We start from the raw sequence: 26,924 nt of genomic DNA on the forward strand, positions 1-26,924 counted from the left end.
TTCACACTCTCCCCCCCACCCCTCTCTTTCACACTCTCCCCCTCTTTCTCTCTCTCTCTCTTTCTCTGTCTCTGTCACACACACACTCTCTCTCTCTCTCTCACACACACACACGCACACACACGTGCACATGCAAATCTATGGGGTGAATTTGTATTGGCAGATACATTGTATTTTGTTCAAAAAGCACACAATTTATTGACAGTCAGTCAATATGGCATTTTATAAATTCCTACTTTAGAAATAAAACCAGTCTGACTCCAAACTAAAACACAAACAGATTCTAAACAAGGTCTCATGCCTAACATGCATTGTCTGACCTCAAATGTCACCTCTGATTTACACTGATAAAACCTTTAATTCTCTCAGGGCCATGACTTGAAAGGAATTTGGGGATTTCAATATACATATTAATCAATTAAACTTTCTAACTGGTTAAAAATTTAACAGCATCTTAGGTTTGTTTAGTACATCCTCATCAATGGTGTGAACCTTTGATCTTTTCCTTATAAATTCTGTGTCTGATACTAGCTCTCTCACTACCACGTGAAGAAGGACTGAGGCTCTGAAAGCTTGTGTTTTCAAATAAACCTGTTGGACTATAAATTGGTGTTGTGTGATTTCTGACCTTGGCTACCGCAGTCCAACACTGGCACTTTTACTTCATCTTTTTCCCAGGGTAGCAGAATTCAAAGCTAGAGGTTTGAAGTGAGAGGGAAAAGATTTAAAAGGGACCTAAAGGGCAACTTTTTCTTGCAAAGGGTGGTGCGTGTATGGAATGAACTGCTAGAGGAGGTGATAGAGGCTGGTAAAATTACAACATTTAAAAGGAATCTGGATGAGTACACGAATAGGAAGGGTTGAGAGGGATGTGGACCAAATGCTGGCAAAGGGTCTAGATTAACTTAGGATATCTGGTTGGCATGGATGAGTTGAACCGAAGGGTCTGTATTTGTGCTGTACAGCTATGAGTCTATGACTCTGTAACTATTCCCTCAATATGTCCTACCACTTTCAAAGGTCTGTGCGCATGAATGTTCAGGGTCCCTCTGTGCCTGCACATTTAAGTTGGTGTTGCCTCTCCCTATCCTTTCTCCCAAAATGCATTATTTCAATCTTCTCTTTTCTCAATTCGGTCTGTCACTTATCTGTCCGTTCTGGCCTTTCTATGTCCAGTTGCAGTTGAATAACATCCTCTTTATTGGTACCATCAGTAAAGTTTGAAAGTTTACCTCAAGTTAACTATATCAGTTATTTATACGTATCAAAAATGGCACTGATCCTTGGGGAACACTTCTGCCTACCATCCTGTCTGAAAAGCAACTGTTTTCTTTCTATTTGCTATTATTAATTTTTATCCAAAATGACACCAATAAGTCTCCATGAGCCTTAATTTTATCAACTAGCATTTTATGTGGTACTTTATCAAGGGCTTCCTTAAAATCCATGTGTATAACATCCCCTCCATCAATCTTCTCTGCTACTTCATCAAAGCCATTAGGATGAATCAAACAATTCATCAATTAACTCAAATGTCTCCCAATTGCATGATGATTTTTTTACTTCCCTGATTATTGTTTCTAAAACCTTATCTACCATTGAGGTTAAATCAAACTCACCCAAGAATGTCTTTGGGAGGAATGGAAGATTATGGCAAGCCCTTCCACTGTCTCAGCTGTAACTACTTTTAGCAAACTGCGATGCAAGCCAACCAGTCCACTCTAAACACAGCAAGATTTTTGGTACATCCTGCTTATGAATTTACACTATGAATCTCTCTCCTACCATCTCTACTTCTGTTAGTATTTTGTTAACGTCCGCTTGGTTGGTAAATACCAATACAAAATAGTCAGTAAGTATTCCAACCTTACCCTGTGCCTCTTAGTATATATTACCCGCTTTGGCCCCATAGGCCCCTCCTTGCTGTCTACACAATAACTGTAGAAAATCTGTGGATTCCCTTTGATGATATCTGTTGTTCTAGTCTTATATTTTCTCTCTACCAGTCTTATTTTCATTTTCACTTCCTCTCAACCTATTGTAATGGCCTTGCACTTGAAGAAATCAGCTGACATACAATATACTTTTCTTTATTACATCATATTCTCAATCTCCCTCATCGTCCAATATTTTTTGACTTTTTTATTCCCTAGGCTTTCATCTTGTTGGAAAGCATGTAGCCTGTTCCTCAAAAGTCTTTTCTTAACGACTACCCTTTATTCTTTCACAGTTTTAAATGCCAATCTTTATTTCCATTTTGCCTTGGCTGTATCCCCTTTGAAGTTATACCTGTTCCAATTTAGAAGATCTTTAGAGGTTTGCTGCTTTTCTCCATTACCGTGGTTGAACTTTATGATAGGATGATCAGACTTAGCCCAGTGTTCTTCTGCAGATTCTTGATCCATTTGACCCAGCTCAGACTAGCATCAGATCTAGTAATGCCTCAATCCAAATTAGACTGAGAACATACAGACAAAGGACAATACTTTTCTAAAATTCTGCCTCCTCTTTTCCAATTACTCCAAATTAATCTAATCCATATTTTGGTAAAGCCCCCACAAATCTCGACTGTATAGTTCTTGCACATCTCTGTGATTTTCTGGCAGATCTTCTCTGTATTCTCTCCAGCACTGTTTAGAGGCCTATGGGATATGAATACGTGGCAGGAACACGTCCTTTTTGCTTATCAACTCTAACCAAATGAATTTTGTTTATGTTCCCTCAAGAGTGTTCTCTCTTTTCAACATTACGATGTCTTCTCTCACCAGTACCGGCACCACACCTCTTTTTGTTCATTCCCAAACTTCTATGAGCACTTTGTTTCTCAGAATATGAAGCACCACGTCTTCACTATTTTAAATTATGTTTCCATTATTGTCACATGGCTATTGTGCTTGTTGTTCATCAACTTATCATACTTTGTGCATTTCCATATATACATTGTAAATCTTTCTTTGTATTCCTCGTCCTTACTAGCCCACACCTATCAAATATGTTGCTACTTTTGATGCCTTTATGAACTTAATCTCTTCTACTTCTTTATACTATTGCCCACCTTCTTGGCAATTTAGTTTAATCCCTCCCCAGCCACATAACTGAAAGACCTTGTGAGAACACTGGATGCAATCTGACACTTTTGAATAGATGTCATCTGCCACAAAACATGTCCCAGTGCTCCAAGAGTCTGAACCCCTTCCTCCTTCTGCAAGCTATATATTGACATTCACTATCAATTTGTACTGTTGCTGGGGAATGGTCTGTTCAGAAATCATGACTCTTAAGACCGTAAGACTTAGGAGCAGAAATAGACCAATAGGCCCATCAAGTTTGCTCAGCCATTCAGTTAGATCATACCCAATCTGATAACCCTCAGTTCCACTTTCCTGCTTTTTATCCATAACCTTTGATTCCCTTACTGATTAAAAATCTGTCTATCTTGACCTTGAATATGATTAATGACCCAGCCTCAAGAGCTTTCTGAGGTAATAAATCCCACAGACATATTACCCTCTGAGAGAAAAAAATTCCTCCTCATCTCTGTTAAATGTGTCACCCCATATTCTGAGATTATGCCATCTAGTCCTAGACCTGCCCACAAGTGGAAGCAACGTCTCCACGTTTACCCAGTCAAATCTCCTGAGAATCTCATACATTTTTCAATAAATGTCACCTCTCCTTCTAAATTCCAATGACCACATGCCCAACTTACTCACCCTCTCCTCAAAATACAGCCCCCTCCATACCTGATACCAGCCTATCGAGCCTTCTCTGGACTGTCTCCAATGCCTCCAATATCTTGCCTTAGATAAGGGGCCCAAAACTGTTCACAGTAGTCCAGTTGTGGCCTGACTAGTTCCTTATAGTTTAAGCAAAACCTCCCTACTCTTGTACTCTATTCCCTTTGAAATATTTGCAATATTTCACTTTTCCTTTCTATTACCCACTGAACTTGGATGCCAGCTTTTGGAATTGATGCACAAGGACTGTTCTTCAGCTTTCTTCAATTTTTCTCCATTAAATAATATTTAGCTCCTCTTCCTGCCAAAGTGCAGAATCTCACATTTTCCCATATATTCCATCTGCCAAGTTTTGTTTTTCTCACTCATTGAATCTGTATGTAACCCTTTGCTGACTCTGTCATCCCCATCACTTGTTTTCCCACTGATTTTTTTTGTCATCGAAAACTTGGTTATAGTACATTCACTTTCCCCATCCCAGTCATTAATAACTGTATTGTAAATAATTATGGCCAAGCTCTATCCCTGTGGCACTTCACTGGTTACAAGTTGCCATCCTGAAAATACTTCCTTTGAGCCATGTTTTCTCAGCTCCCTCCCTAGTCTGATCATAGGATTTCAGTACTGCCTCGTACTATGTTGTTGGTTCCAACATGCACCAGAATTCCTGGCTCACTCCCTTCTCCGTGCAGAATATATCAAACCTTAATTGCTAATATTATTATGAAGCATCTTGTGACAGTAAATGTGGTTTTGCAATCTTGTTATTGTTACATCATCGTGCTACAGTGCACTGATTCACAATTGTCAGTCATGCTGTGGACATGAGCATCAGTAAGGTGATTGGCTTTCTGAGAACTTCATAATTGCAGACTGCTGATATGATGCCAGGTACCCTATGTTCAGAGCAAAGAACAATATAGTACAGGAACAGGCCCTTCAGCCCTCCAAGCCTATGCTAACACATTTTGCCCTTCAATACTAAAACTATTTTCACTACAAGATCCATATCCCTCTATTCCCTTCCTATTCATGTGTTTGTCCAGGTGCTTCTTGAATGCTGCTATTGTGTCTGCTTTCACCACCTGCTCTGGCAGCGTGTTCCAGCCACTCACCACCCTTTGTGTGAAAAATGTGCCTCACACATCTCTTTTAAACTCAACCCATGCCCTTTGAACTTGTGCCTCCTAGTAGTTGACTCCTCTAACCTGGGAAAAAGCTTCATACTTTTCACTCTATCCATGCTGTTCATAATCTTGTAAACTTCTATCAGGTTGCCCTTCAACCTCTTGCGTTTCGGTGAAAACAAACCCAGTCTATCTGACCTTTCTTCATAGTTAAAATCCCCCATACCAGGCAACATCCTGGTAATCCTTTTTTGTACCCTCTCCAAAGCATCCACATCCTTCTGGTAGCGTGGTGACCAGAAATGTACACAATATTCCAAGTGTGGTCTAACTAAAGTTCTATAAAGCTGCAGCATGACTTACCTATCCTTATACTCAGTGCCCTTCCAATGAAGGCAAGCATGCCGTAGGCCTTTTTTACTACCTTATCTACCTGTGCTGCCACCTTCAGTGATCTGTGGATCTGCACACCCAGCTCCCTCTGCATATCAATACTCCGAAAGGTTCTGCCACTCACTGTATAATTTCCACCTGTACTTGACCTTCCAAAATGCATCACCGCACGTTTGTCTGTTTTAAACACTATCTGCCATTTTTCTGCCCATGCCTCCTCCTGACCTATATCCTGCTATATCCTCTGACAATCCTCCTCACTATCCGCAACTGCACCAATCTTTGTATGGTCCTCAAACTTAGTAATTAGACTAGCTGCATTTTCCTCTAAATCATTTATGATCCTTGTGGAACCCCACTAGCCACAACCCTCCATTCCGAAAAGCATTGTTACCCTCTGTCTCCTATGACAAAGTCAGTTCTGTATCCACCTTGCCAGCCCACTCCTGATACCATGAGACTTCACCTTTTGTAACAGTCTGCCATGAGGGACCTTGTCTAAGACTTGAATGAATGGCTTCAGAAAGGGAAGCTTATCTGATATTCTGCAAATATATTTGGGGAAGGATTTCTTTGCATGCAAACAGTGATACAAATCATTTCATTGACAAGTAATGTCAAGATTGTTTAACAATTGGCTTGCCCCTTTTAACAGGATATGAGATGGATTTTAGCACCAAGGCAGTGAAGAAAAATTAAATGTTTGCCAAATAAGTTTTATTGGAGAATATTCTTTAAAAAGCAGATTTCTCAGTGGATAATCATGCTGTTACTCACAAGAAACCCTTTAAAACAGCATATTTTTGCACACTGAAAAGAAATCTCTCAATACTGTTTCCTAAATTCATGTCATTTTGGTTTTCTTCTGTCCCAGTGTCCAGACTTCTAATGACGAAATTGAATGGATATCAGTAAAAAGGCAAAAGCTGGGTAAGTTTGTATTTATAGGATAACATCTTTCAGTTGAACAGAAGGACGTATATGACTGTACTGCAATCTGTGCTTACATTATTCTGTCCACTTCCCTTAGCCAGTGGTAAATGGAAAGCATTGATCTTTTATCATCAAGACTTGATTTAGGCTCCCAAGGTTCTGCTACTGTCGAGCAGAGGGTGGGAGAGTTTAATGAGGAAAGTCAGGGAAAATGGTGGTGACAAAACAGAAACCTATCCAGAGTCTTTTAGTCATTGTTACAGCAACAATGCCCTAGGAATCCTCCCTATTGCTTGTGATTTTTTTTTTGGCAATTCATGCGGTAGAAGTAAACCATCTGAAGTTGTGTCAGACAGCAATATGGTTTTCTGTTGTGCTCCAGTAGATTAAAAAAATGTATCTTATCAAGTGAAATAAATTAACACTGAGCACGGGATGGAAAACCTGAGAATGTAAAAGTAAAATTAAGTAGAAGATGTGGAGGTGCTGGTGTTGGACTGGAGTGGACAAAGTCAAAAATCACAGGACGCTGCATCAGTTCTATGACTGTTTGATCTTTTGCTTATAAATTCTGTGTCCAATGCCACCTCTCACTGAACCTGAAGAAGGAGCAAGATTCTGAAAGCTTGTGTCTTCAGATAAACCTGTTGGACTAAAACCCGGTGTCATGTAATTTTTGACCTTAAGCAGAAGAGATAGATGCTTGAAAGCATAGAGAAAGGACAGATATTTTAGGGAGAAGTTGCAGAAAGCAGAACAGCGCAGCCGCCTGACAGTCATGTTGAAGACGAACAAGGTGGCTCTAAAATGCAAGATTGGAAGAGTTTTTTCAGGTTTATAGGATGCAAGAAAGGATGATTATCTGGAAATACATTTGTTAGAGAACGTGAAGCTTGATTATCAATATTGGGATGTGTCTGAAGAGAACATTTTGACCTGTATAATGTACAGTTACTGAACTTGTGGGAGCAGGTCTGCCATGTTTAACAGACCATATTCGTATGTTCAATTAGGCAGTAAAAGACTTTGAGAGATTTCCAAGTGTTTATTGTAAGTTGATAGTTCAGCACAAGCACCAGTTTCCACCTTACTCTTCTGAATCCTTTTCCTGTCCAGAATCCAGCCTCGACCTGGGGGAAATGCCTAGCTCCTTTTTCTGTAAACCCATCACCAAACAACCCAATGAAACAATTAACAAGCGCTGCCTATCAGGGTCAGTGCAACAATAACAAAAGGAAGAAGGAAGGGTAGGGAAAGAGGGAGGGGTTAAATCAAAACACAGTTGGAAGGGGAGATAATGCATCTGAGCCCCTATTGGGCCCACTTCCCTTCAAAAGCTTCAAGGGTGCTGGTGGACATTGTGTGCTCCCTGTACAAGGACATCCAGACACAAATGTAGCTGCGGAAGGTGCAGAGTTCTTAAACTCCCACCATGGACCTCTGCCTGGATCTGTTGACAGCTACCTTAGCCAGATCTAGGATCCTATGACCTGACACTGATTCTTTTTCGGCAATCAACATATTCAGAGATATTATTACACATCTCTGGAGCAGGTGGGACTTGCACCAGGTTCAAAACCTAGCTCCCTTTCTTCTTTGTTTTTTCCTGTTCTGAGATGTTATTATACAGCCCTGGACAAGTTTTTCTCCACCACTGAATCACATGTTCTTAAAAGACCAATTATCAAGCATTACCAACCAGACCCAGTGCAACAATAACAACTACAGTGGTCAGAAGGAAAGACAAAAGAACTAAATTAAAACCTAGCTCTTTTTTTATACCTGTTCAGAGATGATATACCTCTTCTGGAGTAGGTGGGACTTATAAAAAGTCCAGTGAGCACCTTCTGCTCTCAATTATTTCTGGAGCTCTTCCAGTTTACCCTGAGAGGCTCTTTTGGTGCAATAGTAGTGCCCATTCCTGCAGACCAGGAGGCACAGGTTCATGTCCCACCTGCTCTAGATATGTGTTATAATATCTCTGAACAGGTTGATGAGGAAAATATCTTCCTGTTTATCATTAAAAGGACCTTCACTTCTAATATTGTCATGTCATTCCATGGTAATTCGGTACCATTATGGTGGGTAGGAATCTATCACACTACAGTAATGAGTTATGGTACAGCTGTCACTATAAATTGCAAACTAGTTTCCTAGCATTTCAATTGGTAGGGAACTGATAATTAGATTAGGTTAGGGTGTTTAAAATAACATTAAAATTATTTGCCCTCACAGCAATGTGGAGCTTCAGAATGCTGCATTATAGGTAGAGTGCAGTTGTCCACATAGAATCATAGAGCATGGAAACAGACCCTTCTGTCCAACCAGTCCATGCCGAATATAATCCCAAACTAAACTAGTCCCACCTGCCTGCTCCTGGCCCATATCCCTCCAAACCTGTCATATTCATGTACTTATCCAACTGTCTTTTAAATCTTGTAATTGTGCCACATCCACCACTTCCTTTGGAAGTTCATTCCATGCACAAACTACCCTGTGTGTAAAAAAATTTGCCCTGCTTGTCTCTTTTAAATCTCTCTCCTCTCACCTTAAAAATGTGACCCCTTAGTCTTGAAATCCCCCATCCTAAGGAAAAGACAACTACCATTCACCCTATTTTTACCTTTCATATTTTTATAAACTTCTATAAGGTCACCTCTTTACCTCCTACACACCTGTGAAAAATGTCCCAGCCTATCTGGCTTTTCTTTATAACTCAAAGCTTTCATACCTGGCAACATGCTGGTAAATCTCTTCTGAACCCTTTCCAATTTAATAGTATCCTTCCTACAACCAGAGGAGGTCTTGTTTTCTTTCTCCAAAAATATGCTTTATTCAGAAAAACATTGCACAACATTTCAACTTGAATATTTGCCAGAAAATTCGACTTGCCCTCACGTAACATATTTTACTCAACACAATTTTAATAGATTTACTATTTACAAAACTGATTCTGTGACAGGCACAGAGCCCTGGGAAGAAAATTGCCCAGTTTAATGAAGGTGCTAAACTGATCTGACACTTCACCAGGAAGAGGTTGGCTCCAGGTTGCTATCATACACCTTCTTGTGACTAGAGACTGATTAGCAGGGATCTTGCAGTAGACTTTTAACCCTGTCCCTGCAGCCAAAGATTATGGAGGAGACAATCAAAGGGAAAATGAAGTAAATTGAAATTTGCTGGAAGCAAACAAATTATTCTTTTTTCCTAGGTGAATTTGTGAATACAGTTAAGAAGTCTATATCAGGATTTGTTAGCTATATAAGGTCAGTGTCATCATTTGGTCACAAGGTCATGCAAGTAGACTCCAAAGCCACCACACGGAAGAAGACGGACAAACCAGTGAAACAGGTCAGTGCTATCATTAATGAAATCTCAGCGTATGAAAATAATCAGGCAAAGATAATAACTGTGATATTTGATCATTTTCATGGTATAATTTGCTTATTGAAACACCTGTAACTCTTAAGGTGTGTATATTGTCCCAGTGGTGTGTACCAAAGTTATCATCCTTGTGAGCTTTGCTACTCCAAGTCACCAACTGATTAAAAACAAACTTTAATATGTGTTAGTGACTATTTTAACACATTTAAAAGCCCTAGAAAGTGGCTGCTATAATTTTATGACTGGACTTAGCAGTAACTTTCCCCAAGCTTCTCAGAAGTCAGAGTCAAATAGATAAGCAATGCCTCGTGTACCGACTGATAGAACTATAGTTGTGTCATGAACTGCCACAGAAACTGATTGTTTCCAACACAATCTACACAATAACAATAAAATTGCGATCTATTCCCATCTTGTAAGAAGATGAGTTCAAGATTTTACACCTAACATCTGAGATGGGCTATACACTGTTGTGTATTTGTAATGCAAGCCTTTGTCTTAATGCACCTACTTCATCTTTCCAATGCACCTCGTGAAACTTGGCTTCCATAGTGCTGAATGGAACTGCCATTCAATCATACAATTTAGAATTCGCAGTAAAATCAGGGGTTGACTCTGATTCTTTCAACATCTACTGACAGTATCAAACTCTAACTCAGAGTCATAGAGTTATAAAGTACAGAAACAGACTCTTAGGTCTAACTTGTCCATGCTGACAAGATATTCTAAACTGATCTAGTCCTATTTGCCAGCATTTGGCCCATATCCTTCTAAACCCTTCCTATTGAAATACCCATCCAAATGCCTTTTAATTGTTGCATTTGTAACCGCTTCCACCACTTCCTCTGGCAGCTCGTTCTATACATGCACCATCCTCTGCATGAAAATGTTTTTCCTCAGATCCCTTTTAAATCTTTGCCCTTTCACCTTAAAGCTATGCCCTCTAGTTTTGGACTCCCCTACCCTGGGCAAAAGACTGTGGCTATTCATTCTATCCACCCCCCTCCTGATTTTATTAACTTGTATAAGGTCACCCCTCAGCACTGATCCTTGCGGCAGGCCAGTGGTCACTGGCTTCCAGTCCGGAAAGCAACCCTCCGCCACCACCCTCTGTCTCCTAACTTTGACCCAGTTTTCTATCCAATTGGCTAACTCCCCCTGGATTCCACGTGATTTAACCTTGCTAACCAGTCTACCATACGGAACCTTGCTGCAGTTCATATATGCAACGTTTATTGCTCTGCCTTTATTAATCTTCTTTGTCACTTCTTCAAAAAACTCAATCAAGTTAGTGAGATTCAATTTCCTACGCCCAAAGCCATGTGGACTCTTCCTAATTTCCAAATGCATGTAAATTCTGTCAGAATCCCCTCCAACAACTTAGCCACTGCTGACATCAGGCTTGCAGGTCTACTGTTTCCTGGCTTTTCCTTACCACTGTCTACCACTCTCTTGTCCCTACCACTTTCTTGAATAATGGCACCACATTAGCCAACTGGTGGCACCTCACCTGTGCTTATTGATGGTAGAAATATCTCAGCAAGGAGCCCAGCAATCTCTTCCATAGCTCCCCACAAAATTCTGGGATGCATCTAATCAGGTCCCAGGGTTTTATCCATTAGTTTCAAAATAGTTATGGAAAAGGATAGACCTGATCTAATAGTTAAATACTAAATTGGGGTAAGGCTAATTTTGACGTAATTAGGCAAGAATTTTCAAAAGTTTATTGGGAGGGGCTATTCACAGGGAAAGGAACAGTTGGAAGGTGGGAGGCCTTTAAAAATGAAATGAGAGTTCAGAGACAGTATGTTTATGTTAGTGTACGTATTTTATGACAACCAGCACCACCTCTTCTGTAATATGGACACTTGTCAAGATACCACTGTTTATTTCCCCAAGTTCTCTATCTTCCATGTCCTTCTCCACAGTAAGTACTGACATGAAATACTCGTTTAGTGTCTCACCCATCTACTGTGGTTGCACACATAGATAGCCTTGTTGGTTTTTAAGTGGCCCTATTCTCTGCCTTGCTACTCTTTTTCACTTAATGTATTTGTAGAATCTCTTTGTATTCTCCTCAATCTATTTGCCAAATATATCTCATGTCTCCTTTTTGCCCCCCTGTTTTCCCTCTTAAGTATACTCCTACTAACCTTATACTCTTCTAGGGATTCACTTGATCCCAGCTGTCTATACCTGTCATGTGCCACTTTCTTTATCTTGACCAAAGCCTCAATTTCTCTAGCCATCCAGCATTCTTTACACCTACCAGCCTTGCTCTTTGCACTAACATGAACATACTATCTCTGAACTCTCATTTCATTTTTAAAGGCCTCCCACCTTCCAACTGTTCCTTTCCCTGTGAATAGCCCCTTCCCAATAAACTTTTGAAAATTCTTGCCTAATTACGTCAAAATTAGCCTTACCCCAATTTAGTATTTAACTATTAGATCAGGTCTATCCTTTTCCATAACTATTTTGAAACTAATAGAATTATGATTACTGGCCTCAAAGTGCTTCCCCACTGACACCCCCGTCATTTGTCCTACATTATTTCCCAAGAGAATGTCATGTTTTGCTCCTTCTCTGGTAGATACATCCACGTATTGAATGAGAACATTTTTCTTAGAATCATAGAATTCTGACAGTGTGGAAGCAGTCCATTTGGTCAATCAAGTCCACACTGACCCTCCGAAGAGCATCCCATCCGGAGCCACCTCCCTACCCTGTCCCTGTTACCCTGCATTTCCTATGGCTAATCCACTAGCCAGCACGTCCCTGGGCATAATAGGCAATTTAGCATGGCTAATCCACCTAATTTGCACATTTTTGGACTAAGGGAGGAAACCCATAGTTTAGTCTGTTTAGTCTGCTCTGCCATTGATTAAAATCATGACTAATTTGATAATCCTTACCTCCCTTTCCTCCCTTATCCCATAACCTGTGATTCCTTATTGATTAGAAATCTGCCTATCTCAGCCTTGAATGTCTTCAACAAGCCAACATCTACAGCCCTCTGCATTCAAGAATTCCACAGATTCATTACCTTCTGAGAGAGAAAAAGTACCCCCATCTCTGTTACCCTGGGTGATTTACTCTGAGATTATGCCTTCTGGACCTACACTGTCCCACAAGGGGAAGCAATCTTTCAGTATCTAGCCTGTCCAGCATCCTAAGAATCTTATGTTTTAAGAAGTTTACATCTCACTGTCGAAAATGCTAATGAGGACCAGCTCAACCTTACCTCAGAAAAAAATTCTTCCTGTGATCAACCAAGTAAACATTTTCTGGACTGTCTTCAATGTCAGTACGTCTTTCCTTAGAAATCAACCAAAAAGTATTGATAAACTGGTATCCCCATGTTGTTTCGTACTTCGGCTGTTGCTGGTTGATTAATTTCTTTATCCATTTTTTATTAATTGATGAGATATGGGCATTGCTGGTTGGGCCAACATTTCTCAGCCATCCCAAGATGCCCTTGAGAAGTTGGTGCTCAGCTGCACACTTGAACTGCTGCAGTCCGTTTGCTTTACGTATGCTGTTAGGGAGGATTTTCAGGATTTTGCTGCAGTGACACAGAGGCAACAGTGATATACCTCCAAGATATGATTGTGAGCAACTTGAAGGAGAAATTACAGGTGGTAGTGTTCCCACGTATTTGCTGCCCTTACCCTTCTAGGTGCTAAGTGGTCGTGCATTTGGAAGGTGCTATCTAAGGAGATTCTTGAATTTCTGCTGTGAATTTTGGGGCAGCATGATGGCTCAGTGGTTAACACTGCTGCTTCGCAGTGCCAGGGACCTGAGTTCAATTCCACCCTCGGGCAACTGTGTGGAGTTTGTACATTGTCCCCATGTCTGCGTGGGTTTCCTGCAGGTGCTCTGGTTTCCTCCCACAGTCCAAAGATGTGCCAAATGTGTGGATTGGCCATGCTAAATTGTTCCATAGTGTTCAGGGATGTGCAGGGTTGGTGGGTTAGCCATGGGGAATGCAGTGTTACAGGGATAGCGTAGGGGATGGATCTGGGTGGGATGCTGTTCGAAGGGTTGGTGTGGACTTGATGGTCCGAATAGCCTGCTTCCACACTGTAGAGATTCTATAATCTTGTAGATGGTATATACTGCTGTACTGAGTGTTGATGGTGGAGGGACTAAGTATTTTTGTATATGGTGCTAATCAAACAGGAATCTTCGCCCTGGATGGTTTCAAGCTTCTTGAGTGGTTTTGGAGCTGCACTAATTCAGGCAACTGGACAGTATTTCATCACAATCCTAATTAGTGCCTTGTAGATGATGGACAGGCTTTAAGAAGTTAGTATGTGAGTTACTCGCAGTTGGATTCTTAGCCTCTGACCTGCTGTTGTAGCCACAGAATTTATATCAGCTAATCAGTTTCTGATCATGGTAACTCTAGGATATTGATGGGTGGTGGGGTGGTGCAGGGATTCAATGATGGTAACACCATTATCAATATCAATATCCATATCAAGGGGCAGTGGTTAGATTCTGTCTTGTTGGAAGTGGACATTACCTGATACTTGTATGGTGCCGATGTTGCTTGCCACTTGTCAGCCCAAACCTAGATATTGTTGAAATCTTACTGCATCCAGACATGGATTGCTTCAGTCCCCAAAGAGTCACAAATGGTACTGAACATCGTGCAATCACAGTGGTAATTGGCCAGGATGGATTTGTCCTACTTATAATATACAGGACATAACTGAGCAATTTTTGACATTGTTGGATAGATGCCAGTGTTGTAGCTATACTGGAACAGCTTGGCTATAGGCACAGTATGTTCTGGAGCACAAGTCTTCAGTTCTATCCCCAGAATGTTATCAAGGCTCATAGTCTTTGGAGTATACAGTGCCACCAGCCATTTCTTGATATCATATGGAGTAAATCAATTTAATTGAAGGCTGGAATCTGTGATGTTGGGGATCTCGGGTGGAGGCCGAGATGGGTGGTCCACGTGGCACTTATGGCTGAAGATTGTTGTGAATGCTACAGTCTTATCTTTTGCACAGATGTACTGGGCCTCCCGTTATTGAGGATGGGGATATTTGTGGAATCACCTTCTTGCGTGAGTTACTTTGTCGTCTACCATTATTCAAACCAGATGTGACAGGACTGCAGAGCTTAGATTTGATCCATTTTTTGTGGGATCACTTAGCTTTGGCTAGCACTTACTTCTTGCACTGGGGGAATTTTTTCGTTGAGAATAATGAATTTGTGGAATTCTTGAATGCAGAGGGCTGTAGAGATTAGCTTGTTAAGGACATTCAAGGTTGAGATAGGCAGATTTCTAATCAATAAGGAATCACGGGTTATGGGATAACGCGGGAAAGTGGAGGTCATTTCCAGTGTGTTAGTCGATGCCAGGCGGTACAATTTCATTTCGTCTCTTGAGACTTTGACAACTTTTTGTTGATACAGTTGAATGGCTTGCTGGGTTATTGCAGAGGGCAGCTCGGAGTCAGTCACATTGCTGTGGATCTGGGGTCACATGTAGGCCGTACCAGACAACACAGCAGATTTCCTTCTGTAAAGAACATTAGTAAATCTATTGGGACAATCTAAATACTTTAACAATCATTCGACTATTACTTCCAGATTTTTAAATATTTAAATCAAATTGCACCATCTGCCATGGCGGGATTTGAACCCAGCTCCCCAGAACATTACCTGGGTCCCTGGATTACTCGCCCAGGGAAAGTACCTTAAGGTTATCACAGGCTCTGTGCCTGTGTTGTGAAGTACCTGCCTGCCTCCATCTAAGAGCAGGGGAAATAAATTCTACTTTTGATTTAACTTTTCCACAATGTTGCTGTGGTCCTTGCAAGCAAACAGAAGGATTGGAGAAGTACTCGGCCACTGTTCAAAAAAGGGAAAAATAGATGTAAATCAGATCACAAAGAGGTGACGAGAGTAAGGAGCGAGATTTGTTTTAAAACTTGCAATCTGTCCTCTCTGTATCAGTCCTCCACATTGCAAAGGGCTGCTGTCTCAGTCCAGCCTAGCTACTCCACACACTGCAAAAGGATCTCTCTGCTCTGTATTACTGCATCATGTCTGCTCCTCAGTAAAGATAAGGCTGGCTGTCTGATAGAAGTCAGAACGAATGATGGATGCAGCGTTATTCTAAATGTTTTTTACCTGTAGTTTTTGTGCACTCAATTTTTTTTGGTTTGGTGAGTGAGATTCTCAGATACATAATTTCCGTGGTATGCCAATGGCTTGCCTGCAATGTTTAGAATTCCTACAGTGTGGAAACAGACCATTTGGCCCAACAAGTTCATATTAACTCTCTGAAGAGTGTCCCACCCAGACTCTTCACCCATACTCTGCCCCTGTAACCCTGCATTTCCTAACCTATACGTCCCTGGACACTATGGGCAATTTAGCATAGCCAATTCACCTAAACTGCAGATCTTTGGACTGCGGGAGGAAAATGGAGCACCCGGAGGAAACCCAAGCAGACATGGGGAGAATGTGCAAACTCCACACAGACAATATATCAGTGTTTCCAGTAAATGAGCAGTTTTTTTTGTTTTTCTGTTGGCTTGACTACTGGTTATATTCTTTAAGAGCTCCAGATTTATTCCGTTGAATCTTTGCATTTTCAATGGGCTTTGAATGGCAGATTTAAGAGAAGTATTTAGATGTGGGAAGAAAATGGTGATGAAGAGATAGTCTGAGGCGTCCCTGTAAAGTATCAGTCTTCACCTTTGGAATGAGACTGAGATTAGTTTATTTTTAGTTCAAATAGCATTGTAGAGTTGTAGGATCAATCTCTGTGTATATTTGGGGATGAGTGGTTCATGATTCATTACTTATCTATACTGAATGGCATCATCTCAGTTGCTGTATAGTCATAGCAATTCCTGATCCTCCATTGTAGCTGGAGAAGTGCAAATTGGGTGTGAACACGTTGTCATTTATGATGCGTTCATTGTCTAATATCCTGCGAAAATTCATGTTTTGGACTCTCACACAATGAAATGGCCAATACAATTTACTACAAAGAAGAGGTAAGAAAAATAAGGAGAAATTATATAGGGGAGGTGATGACCTAGCTGGACTGTTAATCTGGAGACCCAGGGAATGTTCTGGGGATTGGGGTTCGAATCCTGCCATGGCAGATGGTGGAATTTGAATTTTTAAAAAAATCTAGAATTAAGAGTCTAATGATGACCATAAATCCATTGTCGATTGTCAGAAAAACCCATCTGGTTCACTAATATCTTTTTGGGAAGGAAACTGCATCCTTACCTCGTCTGGCCTAAATGTGACTCCAGACCCACAGCAATGTGGCTGACTCTTAACCAGCCTCTGGGCACTTAGGAATGGGCAATAAGTACATGCCTAGCCAGTGACATCTCATCCTGTTAATGAATAAATAAATAAGGATTGCTCCAGTCATTAACAATAGAGCAGCTCCTCTACAACCAGACAGCACTTGCCAACCAAATCAGCACTCTCCTATCAAAATATGACTGTTGTTTTCCTTTTACTTACAAATTGTCCTGATGCGTACAAGACAAAAAGCTTCGACAAAATGTGTTGAAGTTGGTACTATTGAACGACTACAAACTAAACGGTTCAAGTAGAGGAGTGTAAAACGTGGAGAACTGGAGGTTTGCATACATAGTGTAATTATGACAATCTTTGAACATGGCAGGGCAGGTTGATAAGGTTTTTATATTAAAAAAGGATATTGCATGAGACTATGAGCTTTATAAGGAGAGGGATAGAGTACAGAATCTTTGAAGATTGTATTAATCCTCGGTTAGGCAATTATGTGGAAAGAGGAGAAGAAGTTGGATTGACCCTCTTGCAGAAGAAAAGTGTAAGGAGAAGACTTATGAGAGGTGTTCAGATTGAGAGGGCATTTGATAGCTTAGGAAGTTTTTTAAGTGGGAGGAATGTCCAGAGGTTGCAGATTCAGGATAGTTCTCAGCTGAATTAGAGGGTAGATAAGAATTTTTTATTATGCGATGATTCATTATGATGTGGAACACCCCATCAAGGAAGGCAGAATGAAGTAGTGCTAATGTTTCCTAGCCAGAAAGAAGGAAACATTTCCCGCTAATCAGTGCTATAAATCACTGGGATAGATGTAGCTCTCTTCCATTTACTGCACTTTGCTAGGGAAATCCCATTTTTATTGGAGCACATTAAAATGGCTTGTTGTGAGTTCTATTTGTCCTAGTTTGTATCTACAAATACTTTGTGTCAGTATGCACCAAAGAGAAGGAATTGGTGGAGGATGATCTCTGGGAAGGGAGTGTCGAATTTCTAAGCAAGTTGCTATTAAATAGGAAGAAGTATTGGGCCCCTTAAAAAGTATTAAGGTAGATAAGTCCCCAGGTCCTGATGGGAACTATCCCAGAATATTGAGGAGGGCAAGAGAACAAATTGCTGAAGCATTGACAGACATATTTGTTCATCTTTGGCCACAAATGAGGTCCCAGAGGACTGGAGAATAGCCAATGTTGTCCCATTGTTTAAGAAGGGTAGCAGGGATAATCAGAAATTACGGGCCTGTGAGCCTCATGTCGCTCATAGGGAAATTATTGGAAAAGATTCTCAGGGACAAGATCTGTAAGCATTTCATAGAATCATCGAATCCCTACAGTGTGGAAACAGGTCTTTTGGCCCAACAAATCCACACCAATCCTCTTGATCATCCCAGCCAGACCCATCCCCCTACCCATTCACTGTAACCCTGCATTTCCCATGGCTAACACAGCTAATCTACACATCCCTGAACATGATGGGCAATTTAGCATGGCCAATCCACCCATCCTGCACATCTTTGGACTGTGGGAGGAAACCAGAGCACCTGGTGGAAACGCACGTAGACGTGGGGAGAATGTGCAAACTCCACACAGCCCGAGGCTGGAATCGAACTTGGGTCTCTGGTGCTGTGAGGCAGCAGTGCTAACCACTGAGCCACCATGCTGTTTAGAAGCAAGTACACTTATTAGCAATAGATAGCATGGTTTTATGCCGGGGGGTTGTGCTTCACTAACTTGATTGAGTTCTTTTGAGGAGGTGATGAAGATGATTGATGGGGGAAAAGCCATTGATGTTGTCGACATGGACTTCATTCAAGACTTTGACAAAGTCCCTCATGGCAGATTGGTACAAAAGATAAAGTCACATTGTATCAGGGGTGAGCTGACAAGTTGGATACAGAACTGGCTTAGCCGTAGGAGACAGACGGTAGCAGTGGAAGGATGCTTTTTGGAATGGAGGGTTGCGACTAGTGGGGTTCCACAGGGATCTGTGCTGGGACCTCTGCGGTTCATGGTCTACATAAGTGATTTGCAGGGAAATGTGGCTGGTCTAATTGGTACATTTGCCGGACAATATAAAGATTGTGGAGCGGCAGATAGTGAGCAGGATTGTCAGAGGATATAAATCAGATGGAGACATGGACAGAGAAATGGCAGATGGAGCTTAATCCAGGAAAATGAAAAGTGATGCATTTTGGAAGGTCAAGTACAGGTGAAAATTATACGGTTAATGGCAGAATCCTTAGGAGTATTGAAGCATTGAAACATAGAAACCCTATAGTGTGGAAACAGGCCATTTGGCCCAACAGGTCCACACTGCCCCTCCGAAGAGCATCCCACCCAGACCCATTACCCTAACTCTGCACTTCCTATGTCTAACACACCTAGCCTAAGCATCCCTGGACACCATGGGCAATTTAGCATGGCCAATGCACCTACCCTGCACATCTTTGGACTGTGGGAGGAAACCAGAGCACCTGGAGGAAACTTATGCAGATGCAGGGAGAATGTGCAAACTCCACACAGACAGTCGCCTGAGGCTGGAATCAAACCCTGGTCCCTGGCGCTATGAGGCAGCAGTGCTAACCACTGAGCCACCGTGCCCGTATTGATATGCATGTTGATTGATATTTGGATGTGCAGGTCCACAGGTCACAGAAGGTGGCAGTGCAGGTAGGTAAGGCAGTAAAAATGCTTGCCTACATTGGAAGGGGCAATGAGTATAAGGATAGGCCAGTTATGCCACAGCTTTATAGAACTTTAGTTAGGCCACATTTGGAATATTGTGTATATTTCTGGTCATTACATGACCAGAAGGCTGTGGATGTTTTCGAGAGGGTACAGAAAATATTTACCAGGATGCTGCCTGGTATGGGGTAATTTAGCTAAGAAGAAAGGTTGGATAGACTGGATTTGTTTTCACTGGAGCGCAGGAGATTGAGGTGCGACCTGGTGGAGATTTATAAGATTGTGAATGGCATTGGTAGAATGTCGAGTATGAGTCTTTTTCCCGGTTTGGAGGAGTCAATTACTAGGGGACACAAGTTCAAGGGGTTAAAAGAGATATGTGAGGCATGTTTTTCGCACAGAGGGTGGTAAGTACCTGGAACGCGCTGGCAGAGCAGGTGGTGAAAGCAGACACAATAGCAGCATTCAAGAAGCACCTGGACAAACACATGAATAGGAAGGGAATAGAGGGATATGGATCTTGTAGTGAAAATAGTTTTAGTATGGAAGGGCAAAATGTGTCAGCACAGACTTGGAGGGCCGAAGGGCCTATTCCTGTGCTGTATTGTTCTTTGCTTTAAACATAGGGCTCCTGGCATCATATCAGCAGTCTGCAATTATGAAGTTCTCAGAAAGCCAATCACCTTACTGATGCTCATGTCCACAGCATGACTGACAATTGCGAATCAGTGCACTGTAGCACGATGATGTAACAATAACAAGATTGCAAAACCACATTTACTGTCACAAGATGCTTCATAATAATATTAGCAATTAAGGTTTGATATATTCTGCACGGAGAAGGGAGTGAGCCAGGAATTCTGGTGCATGTTGGAACCAACAAAATAGTACGAGGTAGTATTAAAATCCTATGATCAGACTAGGGAGGGAGCTGAGAAAACACAGGCTTAAAGGAAGTATTTTCAGGATGGCAACTTGTAACTAGTGAAGTGCCACAGGGATCATAATTATTTACAATACATTTATTAATGACTGATGTGGAAAATGAATGTGCTATAACCAAGTTTGCGATGCCACAAAAATTAGGTGGGAAGGCAAGTGGTGAGGATGACACAGAGTCTGCAAAGGGATGCATGTAGGTTCAATGAGTGAGAAAAAACAACTTGGCAGAAGGAATATATGGGGGGAGTGCCATTTAAAAGAGATGCGCGAGGCAAGTCTTTCACACAAATTGTCTGAGTGCCTGGAACTTGCTGCCACAGGAGGTGGTGGACACAAACACATTTTTTTTTAAACCTCTGCAGTTGGAACTCTTTCTCTTTCCCCACCACCTCTGGAAAACTCTCAAGGTCATGCCCAGACAACAATTCTTCTAACTTGTCATCCAACACCTTCTGCCTCCAAATTTTCACTTTCATAAGATCACATGGAGGCTGAGGCATTAATGTGGAGTTATGAAGGGAAAAAAATATTGGGGAGCATTACAGTAGACAATCTGGTAAAAGTAGGTGGTGGAAACAGATTCAATAGTAATTTTGGAAGGGTGTTAGATAAGTACTTCTAAAGGAGAGCATAATAAGACTACAGGGAAAGAGTGAGGAGGCAGGACTAATTGGATAGGTCATGTAGAAAGGCAACATGAACTGTATGGTTTCCTGTGATGTACAGTGTTTTGATTCTAAGTTGTGAAAGGCTGCCCAAGGAACTGTACACTCCAGCATCGAGAAAGGGCAGTTTTAGAAATGATAGAAATAATGGATAAAGCAGGTTCATGCTTTTAAATACTTCTGCTAGCCTTCTCTTAGCTTTCCATGATCCGCTTTCAACATTCTTTTTGTTTTAAGTACATATAGCTTACTGTTTGCTCTAAATATATTATGATGGCTTAATTGCCTGAAGTTCTGGTTTTAATATAGTTGTCTTAGGACTATTGATAGTTGGGTTAACAACATAGATTTATTTTTAGGTTTTTTTTCCCCCTTCCAACCAGGTTGCCTTCACTTCTTGGTTTTAAAGGTTATGCGTTCAAGCGCCATTTTTGAGACTTGAGCACATAATCTAAACTGAATTGCTATAGAGAGTGCACCATTGTCAAAGGTGCTATCTTTCTAATGAGGCATTAAACTGAGAAACTATTCCCGCTAGGCATAAAAAAAAGTTCCCATGGCTTTATTCAGAAATGAACTGAGTTTTTTTTTGAAGAATTTTCTGAAGAAGGGTCCCGACCCGAAACGTCAGCTTTCCTGCTCCTCTGGTGCTGCCTGGCCTGCTGTGTTCCACCATCTCCCCACTGTGTTATCTCTGACTCCAGCATCGGCAGCTCTTAATATCTCTGAGTTTTTTTTTATGTTCAGTTCAGCACTTACCTCTTCACAACTGCCACAAAAGCAGATAATTTGATGTTTTAATCTCTTCCTGTTAGTGCAATTAGTTTGCATAAAATGGCTGCTACTTTTTTGGAGTCATCAACCTTGAGAAAGTTAACAGGGTACTGAAACAATTAATTACTACTTTCTTTGGTTAGTTTGGTGAGCAACTAATGTGAAATTGCAAGAACATAATGAAAAATCATGAGGTTAAGGACAAGATGTATTTTTGGTCAGACTAAGAATACAGTGATACTGATTATCCAACAACTTGCAATTCAGTGGAGTATCTCTTTATCATAAGTTGCTGGCTAATTTTCATGTTAAGATCAAGGTGCATTGAGTCATGATTTGTGCAATAAAATCAATGTGTCAGGAGAGGATGAGTGCTGAACAAGGCGGAAAAAGAAAACCGGCTATTTTGTCATGCATGCAGCTATCTAGGATGTTTATTTCAATGGTTGAAAACAATTATTTTAAGCATTAATGATGCATTTCCTTCTTTAAAGATTCTTTCCTCCTCCCTGACTGACCTTTCTTATTGCGGTTCTGGTGAATCTTTACCAAGAACAGATCTAAAATTAGGTAAGCATGTTTTGATAGGATGGTGTTATATTGGTGCAGATCAGATCTTCAATTTGCCTGCCAACAATCTCTCAGTATTTCTTTAATTCTTTTTCTCTCTCTCGTATTTAAAGTTTGAGCCTGGACTAATTAGAAAACAGAGACTACCAACCAGTCTTCACATCCTTTTAACAAATCATACAGAAGAGCCATGCATCAAGAAACCTTTTAGACCTCCGGAAGTTGTGATTTCTGATTATACATTTTTATGATTGAACAAGTTACGTTCTGAAAATGTAAAATTTGGCCCGTGTTACTCATTGGCTAAATGTCTAGTTGGTTCTAGGGCCCTTTTTGGCAACTTGCAGATTCTCAGCTTTGTTTGCTGCAGACTTGCAACCTGTCAGTTTTGCCAATTCTAATGTTTCATTTTCTTTCTCATGGGAATTAGAGTAACATAGCTCACAGCCTATGATTCTGTACTTGGCCACTATCAGAAATAGTTTTTGGGATTCCCTCGCACACTTGCCTATCCCCACCTCCACATTTGTCCCCAGGCAAACTTGAATATCATGCCCTCCTACCTTTTAGACTTATCGCTCCAATCTAATCCATTATTCCCATATGCTTCTGTTCAATGCTAATCCCTTCATTCTTGCTGTTCTTAGTTTGTCATTTAGCCTAAACCCAAATTTCCTGCTTGTGCTGGAACGAATGAGGAGGAGCTGGGTCTTGACCTTTGGGCTAATGGACCACGTTTGGGGGCTGGGGCAGATACACAAAACACAATAAAAGAACACACTCTGGCCCCCATTTGTGTTTTTTTTTGAGGAAAAACATTACCCTTTTTGAATGTGAAGGGAGAATCATGGAGTCATAGAGTCATACAGCACGGAAACAGACCCTTTGGTCCAACTAGTCCAAGCTGAACATAATCCCAACCTAAACTAGTCCCATCTGCCTGCTCCTGGCCCATATCCCTCCAACGTTTCCTATTCATATATCCATCCAAATGTCTTTTAAATGTTGTAATTGTACTCGCATCCACCACTTCATCAGGAAGTTCATTCCATACATGAACCACCCTCTGTGTAAAAAAATTGCCTCTTATGTCTTTTTTAAATCTCTCTCCTCTCACCTTAAAAATGTGCCCCCTAGTCTTGAAATTCCCCATTATAGGGAAAAGACAACTATCATCAACTCTATCTATACCTCCTATCATTTTATAAACTTCTTTAAGGTCACCTGTCAACCTCACACGCTTCAGTGGGAAACTCCCAGCCTATCCAGCCTTTCCTTATAATATTCTGGTAAATCTCTTCTGATCAGTCTCCAGCTTGATAATATCTTTCCTACAAGTGGGCAACTAGAACTGGACACAGTATTCCAGTGGAGGCTTCACCAATGTCCAGTAGAACCTCAGCATGACTTCCCAACTCCTACACTCAAAGGACTGAGCAATGAAGGCAAGTGTGCCAAACGCCTTTTTAACCATCTTGTGTATTTGTAATGCAAAAGTTGACAGCCAGAAAGCTTATAAGAAGCTGCAGAGTGGGACACATACAGAATGATATGGTGAAATTCCTGACTTTGATGAAACAGTATGGGTATGTGTTTACTAAGCAGGAAATATCTTGGGAGACACAAACACAGATTGTAAAGAAAGACATTGTAACCATTAACATGTTAGTCTTAAAAATGAGACCATTGCAGAGTGGGTGAGGTAGCACAGACTTATGAAATTGCCTACTAAAGTGCCTTGGTTTTCTGTAGTTGTGCTTATCAAGTTAAGGAATGTCAGAGATTCGAAGACCACATTTTAGACACTCCAGTGCCTAATGTTAGGTACTTGGATTGCCAACTGAATCATTTTTATTGCCTGTAGGTATCAGAACTAAAATAAAGGAGCCTAGTTATCGTAGTGTTGGAGGTCAGTCATCTCAGGCGCAAAACATTACTGCAGGAGTATCTCGATAATGTTGTAGGCCCAACCAGCTTCCACTGCTTCATCAATAACTTTCCCTTCATTGTATGGCCAGGAGTAGGGACATTACCTGATGATTACACCATTTATGGCCCCTCAGAAAATGAATAAGTCATTGTGCAGCAAGACGCATTCAATGTCCAACTTGGGCTGATAAATAGCAAATAATATTTGCGCCACTCAAGTGGCAAGCAATGACCATCTCGAACAAAAACCATTGTTTGGTGCATTCAAAGACATTATCTTTGCTGAATCCCCCACTGTCAACATCTGGGATGATTACCATATTCAGAAACTGAATTGTGCCAGCTAAGACACAGGAGTAATCAGTAAATGGCAGGACACAAGATAGCTCAGAGAAACAGAGGGATCTTGGCGCTTTTGTCCACAGATCATTGAAGGAGGCAGGGCAGGTTTATAGGATAGTTTGGATGGCTTTGTTAGTCAAGACTTAGATTATAAGTGCAAGCAGGTTATGTCAGAGTTGGATAGGACTTTGGTTAGGTCACAGCTGGAGTATAGTGTGTAGTTCTATAGGAAGGATGTAATTGGAAAGGGTGCAGTAGAGAGACACCAGGATATTGCCTGGGATGGAGCATTTCAGCTATGATGAGAAGCTGGATAAGCTAAGGTTAATTACTTTTGAGCTGAAATGGGGATTGGGGACCTGACAGAGGTATATAAGATCATTCATAGAATAGAGTCCCTACAGTGTGGAAACAGGCCCTTCGGCCCAACAAGTCCACACCAAACCTCAGAGCATCCCACCCAGACCCATCCCCCTATAACCGACCCAATCTACACATCCCTGAACACTATGGGCAATTTAGCATGGCCAATCCACCTAACCTGCACACCTTTGGACTGTGGGAGGAAACCGGAGCACCCGGAGGAAACCCACGCGGACACGGGGAGAATGTGCAAACTCCACACAGACAGTCGCCCGAGGGTGGAATTGAACCCGGATCCCTGGCGCTGTGAGGCAGCAGTGCTAACCACTGAGCCACCGTGCTGCCCATGTGGGACATGAACAGGGTGGATAGGAAGCAGCTGTCCTCCTTAGTTGAAGGGTCACTAACAAGGGGCATAATTTCAAGATGATAGGCAGGAGGTTTAGAGGGGATTTCAGGAAAACGATTTTTCACCCAGAGGATGGTCGGAGTTTGATATGCATTGCTCGGGAGGGTAGTTGAGGTGGGTGACCTGACAACCTTTAAAAATTATTTGGATGAGAACCTGAAATGTAACATTCAAGGCTATGGGCCTAGTGATAGAGGATGGAACTAGTGCAGATTTAGTGCAGCTTTGGTGGTACAGACTTGATGGACTGAAGGACTTTTTCTGTATTATATAGAACATAGAACAGTACAGCACAATACAGGCCCTTTGGCCCACGATGTTGTGCCGAACTTTTACCCTAATCCTAAGGTCTATCTAACTTCCGCCCCTACCTTATACTATCATCCATATACCTATCTAATAGCCGCTTAAATGCCCCTAATGAGGCCGACTCCACTATCCTCTCCGGCAATGCATTCCACGCCCCTACCACTCTCTGAGTAAAGAACCTACCCCTGACCTCTCCCCTGTACCTACCTCCACTCACTTTAAAACTATGCCCCCTCATAATAGCTACCTCCACCCTAGGAAAAAGTCTCTGGCTGTTCACCCTATCTATACCTCTGATCATTTTGTACACCTCTATCAAGTCACCTCTCATCCTTCGTCGTTCTAAACAGAAAAGCCCAAGCGCTCTCAACCTTTCCTCGTAAGACCTTCCCTCCATTCCAGGTAACATCCTGGTAAATCTCCTCTGCACCTTTTCCAATGCCCCCACATCTTTCCTGTAATGAGGCGAGCAGAACTGGACACAATACTCCAGATGTGGCCGAACCAGGCTTTTGTGTGGCTGGAGCATAACTTTACGGCTCGTGAGCTCAATCCCTCTATTAATGAAAGCTAACACACCATACACCTACTTAACAACTCTATCCACCTGGTTGGCAGCTTTCGGGGAACTGTGAACATGATCCCCAAGATCCCTCTGCTCTTCCACACTGCCAAGAATCTTTCAGTTAACCCTGTATTCTGCTTTCAAGTTTGTCCTTCCAAAATGAATCACCTCACACTTTTCAGGGTTAAACTCCATCTGCCACTTCTCAGCCCAGCTCTGCATCCTATCAATGTCCCTTTGTAACCTAGAACAGCCTCTGCACTGCCAACAACACGACCCACCTTTGTATCATCCGCAAACTTACTAATCCACTCTTCCACTCCTTCATCCAAATCATTTACAAAAATCACAAATAGAAGAGGACCCAGGACAGATCCTTGTGGTACACCACTCTTAACTGAGCACCATGTTGAATATTTTCCATCCACTACCACCCTTTGTCTTCTAAGGGTCAGCCAATTCTGAATCCAATCTGCCACATTTCCCCCTATCCCAT

General features: G+C 41.5%; 1 protein-coding gene across 3 annotated transcripts in view; it reads left to right on the forward strand.

Annotated features, from left to right (window-relative positions):
- The window catches only part of LOC109911472 (sentrin-specific protease 2-like), a 107,590-nt gene that overhangs the window by 9,891 nt on the left and 70,775 nt on the right, over window positions 1-26,924 (forward strand). For all 3 annotated transcript variants that reach the window (XM_020510788.2, XM_020510789.2, XM_048599398.1), the window contains exons 2-4: window positions 6,132-6,187; window positions 9,402-9,541; window positions 22,436-22,511. In XM_020510788.2, coding sequence (XP_020366377.1) covers window positions 6,132-6,187; window positions 9,402-9,541; window positions 22,436-22,511 — 272 coding nt within the window. The remainder of the gene's footprint in view (window positions 1-6,131; window positions 6,188-9,401; window positions 9,542-22,435; window positions 22,512-26,924) is intronic.

This window comes from Rhincodon typus, chromosome 7 (assembly GCF_021869965.1).
Source record: "Rhincodon typus isolate 14 chromosome 7, sRhiTyp1.1, whole genome shotgun sequence".
NCBI classification, from domain to species: Eukaryota; Metazoa; Chordata; class Chondrichthyes; order Orectolobiformes; family Rhincodontidae; genus Rhincodon; species Rhincodon typus.